The 5,719-nt window shown below is 39.4% G+C and overlaps 1 protein-coding gene across 1 annotated transcript in view; it reads left to right on the top strand.

The window, feature by feature from the left end:
• Window positions 1-1,168: 1,168 nt before the first annotated feature.
• The window catches only part of GARRE1 (granule associated Rac and RHOG effector 1), a 32,812-nt gene continuing 28,261 nt past the window's right edge, over window positions 1,169-5,719 (top strand). The window contains exon 1 of the mRNA XM_009635916.2: window positions 1,169-2,506. Within this exon, the coding sequence (XP_009634211.1) occupies window positions 2,012-2,506 (495 nt within the window). The 5' untranslated portion in view covers window positions 1,169-2,011. The remainder of the gene's footprint in view (window positions 2,507-5,719) is intronic.

Consider the following 5,719-nt stretch of genomic DNA (forward strand, 5'->3'; position numbering starts at 1 on the left):
GTTTCCCACCCTAACGTAGCTGGTGGGATGAGAGGTCATCTTATCAGAAGAGATCAATGCAATTCTGACTCTGGCACAGAAGAAAGGAAGAGGACTGATGTAGAATTAATTAACAAGCTATAAATTAATAGCGCATTTAAAAAAAACCTCCTCTTGTCACACACACACATGTATAAATATATATATGTGTTTATATAAAATATGTATATAAAGATACATAAATACGCTCCTAGGATAACTGTGGCCATTGTATGGATATATGACTCGAACCTGTAAACATGGTCATGAGATGCCAAGCCCTGTCCAGTTAAGAGCTGTGTTTGGCTAAGGGTAAGGGCTTAAAAATCTGCATGCCCTTTTCCAGAAGCTCCTCCAACCTGGCCTTGAATGTCTCTTGCTGCAAACTGACCCTTTCTCACTGCTCAGGCTCTGTTCACCTTCCTACAAATGCCTTCAAGAAAGTGCTCTTGGCTCTCCAGCTGCACCAGAGTTTGCTAGTAGGAGCAGGGCAGCACTAGGAGCTGTATTTCCTCCCTCCTTCTGTGTCTGGTGAGAGTGTTATTTAGGCCAATCTGTTGGGCAGTTCTGCCTCATATCATACCTTGCATATGATAGAGGCTGTCCGTCATCTGAAATGGGATGTGTATTGTTGTATTTTTCAGTTAATTTCAGTTAGGATATAGACAGATTCGTCTGCTGTTGTATAGGAAAAAAAAAAATTAAGGACCTGTATCTGTTGATTTAGTAAATCATTAAAATGAATGGGTGTGTGAAAAAAGGTTTCACTGACTTTATTCTTAAATTATTTAAAAAGGATGAGGTTAGAAAATGTGATTAACTCCCCCTGAGCTCTGCATTAATAGCCTTCCACTGTTTTTAACTGTATAAGGGTTGCACTGGGAATTAACTATAGTCTTAAGTTTGACAGTCTAGGATGGGAGAATTAATAAGAAAATATTCAGCAGTGTTGAGTTTAGTAACAGGATGACACCAACTGCCTTTTAAACTGTCAGTGCAACTCTCCCTTCCTTTTGATCTTGCGTATCGTTGACGACGTACGTATGCCTAGAGAGGTATACCAGGACACTGCAGGAGTTAAAGTCTTAAACCTTCTCATTGTTCTGTAACATTTTAAACTTCTTTTTTTTTTTTTCTTCCTTCACAGGAAATGACCTAGAGGCCTTACAAATACATTTGTGCGTTTTTGTTCTGAGTCTACAATTGAGGGCAAATGCAGTTTGGAAGCACCACTTCTTAATGTTACAACGGAAACAACTACCTCAACAAACAAGGAAAGGGGAAGAAGGCTTGCAATAATAAACACTCTAATTTTTAATAGCTTATACTTGCAAAGTCTTCTGTAAACAGAGTCCAGATTTTTTTTTTTTCCCCTCCAGTATTAAGAAGAGACACTACAAGTAAACTGATTTGGCAGACTGGATCTGTCAAGGCATTTGAAGATATTTGATCTGCTGACATAAGGATTTGCTTTTTCAAGGAAGGAGCCTCTGCACTGCTTTTATAATCGCTGTTGATCGGTGGTTTGCTCCAATTTTCCTGATACTACTAATGGGAAAATTGCATTAAGGTATTGCTTCTAAAACTATTATTTGCATTGACAAAAATAACTTTCGTAGACTTCACAGCAAGTGACAATAATATGCTCATGAAGAAATCGTAGGCGATAACTTCTCTGCTCCAGCGTCGCTTCTCTGTGTGCAGAGTGAAATACCAAACAAGAGACAGAGCATTATTAAGATACTTGGGCTTGCTTTTTGAGAACAGATTATAACTGCAGCAGGGCTGCACTGAACACTGAGAACACGAAGTCAGCAAATCTGCTGCCTTTCTCACTGCTGATACAGATTATACAGACGCTTGCCTTTTTGAAATGCCTTTTGTGAAACCTATGTACACAGTCCTCCACTGTTACTGTACATAACTATATATTTGAGGAAGGAATTTGACAAGTGATTGTTAATTCAAGAAATCTTTGGACAAGCACTCACTTATGTATTGCTGTAGTGCACAAGAAAGCAAAATGGACTATAAGCGGCGCTTTTTGCTTGGCGGGTCCAAGCAAAAAGTGCAGCAACACCAGCAGTATCAAATGCCTGAGCTAGGCAGGACCCTGAGCGCACCGCTGGCATCTACAACCCCAGCATCCCCTTTGGTCTCCTCAGCTGCTGCGGGCAGCTGCAACCACCCTGTGTCCCACACTACTCCGATCGCAGACATCCAGCAGGGAATCTCCAAATATCTGGATGCACTCAACGTGTTTTGCCGAACGAGCACTTTCCTTACAGACCTTTTCAGCAGTGTATTTAGGAACTCGCACTATTCTAAGGCAGCTATGCAACTGAAAGACGTGCAGGAACATGTCATGGAAGCAGCGAGTCGACTCACAGCAGCAATAAAACCAGAAATAGCAAAAATGCTGATGGAACTGAGTGCAGGAGCTGCAAACTTTAAAGATCAAAAAGAGTTCAGCCTACAAGACATTGAGGTAAGTTACCTTGGGGGATACGCTTTTGCATGTGAATGTGTATCATATCTTCTTGACTGGACTTCTCTGCAAAATCACTTCTACACCAAAAATTCTCCCTGCCTTGCTTTGTATTTGTGGGCAATGCTGGTAAAAAGAGAGACTCTTCATGTCTTACGTTTTCCTTGAAAGTATTAAGTCATTTGCAGTGCCTGACTTCCTATGGTATTTCTGCATAAGAACTCGTTCTCTATTGAAAGATTTCATGAAGAAAGAAGGATGAGTTATAATTACATTTTACTACCTATAAAATTCTAAATTGTAATCTTCTATATGATTTAAACTTAAAACCAGCAATCCAACAGCCTTTTTCTTTTTTGGGTAAACCATGCTTAGTTTAAAAATAATAATAGTACAAAACAAAAACCCCTAACATCCCGTCCCTCCAAAACAACTTAATAAACATTTTAAACAATTTTCTGTCTTATGTTAGCTAATATTTCTAATGATATTAAGCCATTATATTCTAAATTAACATACATTTTCCATAGAATCATCCATTTTGAGGGGAAGCCTAAACACCTGGGAGTGGTGTGTTGTCATCAGTGTTTGTGTAAAACTGTGTATTAGTTGACTAATGATTGAAATTTCTGTAAAACAATGTTTTATCAGTCTTCAGAACATTTTTGTCTTTTTGAGCTGTTGTGCTTAAAAGGAAAAGTACCATGCTAGCATGAGAGATTTGTGCTGTAAAAAATCGTCATGACTTTGCTATACTTTCCATACGCTGGCAGCGAGTGCCCAACAGTCAGAATTCAGAGGCTTTGAATCCCCAACTCTCATCGTGCCTGGCTGGGTATTTCTGGGTATTTCTCCTATAGTAAATGTCTTAATTATGTAAAAGGCAGAGTTAAGTGATAGTCATATATGAATCCTTGGTGTTTGAAGTAGTTCCTCGTGTTTTGACACATTTCTTTACTTTACAGCCACCTTTGCAAAGTTATTCGTACAGAATTCCTTCCCGAGTGGAAAACTTACTGAGTTCTCTTATTTTTGATTCAGATTTCAGGTAACTTTGTAAGGATGAATGCTATACACACGTGCTTATCAAGCATTATCTGCTTTCTCTGACTACACAACTTATGGATGAAGTAGTTAAGTCAAATGCTATTTGTAGTAGATAATTGCAGTGGGAAATATGACTGGCAGTTTTCAGTGTTGTATATTTAGTATCAAATGAAGTAAGACTGGCTATATATTTGTTATAAAACTCTTATGTAGACTGGTATTTTTGAAAACAGTCTAATGACATCACTATGTTCAGCTAAGGCTGTAGGAAAAAGTACTTTTTTTTTAAATTTAAAAATCAGTGTGAGTTTATGTAATTAAAGACATTGATAATACCTGTGCTGAAAGACTTTTGTTAATTAAAAAAAAGCAAAACCATACAAAGCACTATCTGTCTTCGGATAGTGGACTGTGAAATTCTGTCTTGCAAAGTGTTGGCAACTGCCTGCACACTGCTTTTATAACCTAGTCAAGCAATTCTAGGTGCTAATTCATACCCCGCCCCACACTGTGCGGGGAGAGTGCTGCTTCAGCAGCGAGTGGAGTCCACGCGCAGAAGCAAAGCAGTGTTTGCACAAGTTGGCTGCACATCCTGCCAGCTTAAAGCAGAGGCAGAGAAACTTGCCTTGGTCCCTGCTTTATGTGTGTAAAACCTACGTGTGCTAACCCTTGTTCCTGAGCTCCATGTGCACCTGCAGTGCTCTCTTACCTGGCAGCTCTATGGTAGGAATAAAAGTAAAGAGAATGCAGGCAAAAGGGCTGCATTGCTTGGTTTCCTTTTTAGGCATATATTGTGGAGGTTGACCACTTGTCAGCATACTTTTCTTATACCTTTTCTAATTAAAACTACATCTTACACATAGCTTTAAAAAAAGTCAATATGCAAGATTTATGGGAACTTTTGTGTAATGAGACAACTGTTGCATTCTGCTTTTGCTTAAGAACCAGCAAAATTGAAGGATTTGACACTGACTCACGTGGCTGTTTTATAAGTCAGCCAGGGAGCATGATTTAGATGATGTAAGTATATGGGCAAGCTAGTGGGATGATTGTGCCCAGGAAGCAGTTATCACTTGCTCGCTGTCGAAATGGACCTTGACAGAGGTCAGTATAGAGAATGTACTTCAGTTTGTGGGTGACTTGAAAGTACATGACATAAGTATGCTGGAAGACCTGCTGAATTAAAAACAATCTTGAATTGAACAAATGAGTTTTCTAGTTGGGATGGAATTCAGAGGCGGCAACTGAATGTTACAATATTTAAATAGAAATTTTCAGCCTCACAAGTGGAGCCCACTGGGCAGCAGTTCTGAAGAACAGTTTCAGGGCTTATGGTAGTCGTATGTTGAGTAGGAGTTGGTGTTGTGCAGTTGCAAGTAATAAATCAATGTTGTTGCTGTTGTGCAAAGAGGCAATTGTCATGTATTTAACACAGCTATAACCTGCAAGAACCATGAAATAAGCATTCAAAGCTCTTCACTTTGCCTATTATGGCCTTAAACATAGCAGTGCACCTGCGCACCGCTGCTGTTGCATGTGGAGAAATAGTGAGCAACTGGAGAGACAGGAGAGTAGCAAGAGTAATCAGACATCCAGGAAATGAGACTTCAGAGGACAAATTGAAAAGACAGACTCTACAGAAGACTAAGAAGGCAAATCACAATTGTTCAGGTATGTAAGAAGCTGCCAGAAAATGTGATAGTGTTCTGTTCTTCATGTCCACATAAAGTGGAGTAAGAAGCGACAAACTTAAATTTCAGAAGGAAAGATTCATACTGGATGTTGTGGAAATACTTTGTAATGTTAGTGAAGCAGTGACGTGCATTGCTACAAAGGGTAGGGAGCCTCCATCATTAAGAACTCACAGAACAGGCTAAACCTGCTTCTAGCAAAACTGACCCAGGTGAAAATGCTCCTTGCTTGGGACAGTAGGATGACCTTTTGAGAGCCTCTCCTACTCTGCTTTTCTGTGATTTGAAGACCGAGCTATTCATGCTGAACTTCTAATTTAAAAAGTGTGGTTTGGGTTTTTTTCCCCCGATCTATAGAAAAGTTAACATTTTATAAAACTACCAGCAGGATTAAAAAACTCACAATGGAAGCCAAAAAATATAAAGGGCTTGCCTGACTTCATCAGAGTTCACTGACCAGGGGAAACGAAGGGGA

The sequence above is a fragment of the Egretta garzetta genome, unplaced genomic scaffold (assembly GCF_000687185.1).
Source record: "Egretta garzetta isolate BGI_Z169 unplaced genomic scaffold, ASM68718v1 scaffold23, whole genome shotgun sequence".
In the NCBI taxonomy this organism is placed as follows: Eukaryota; Metazoa; Chordata; class Aves; order Pelecaniformes; family Ardeidae; genus Egretta; species Egretta garzetta.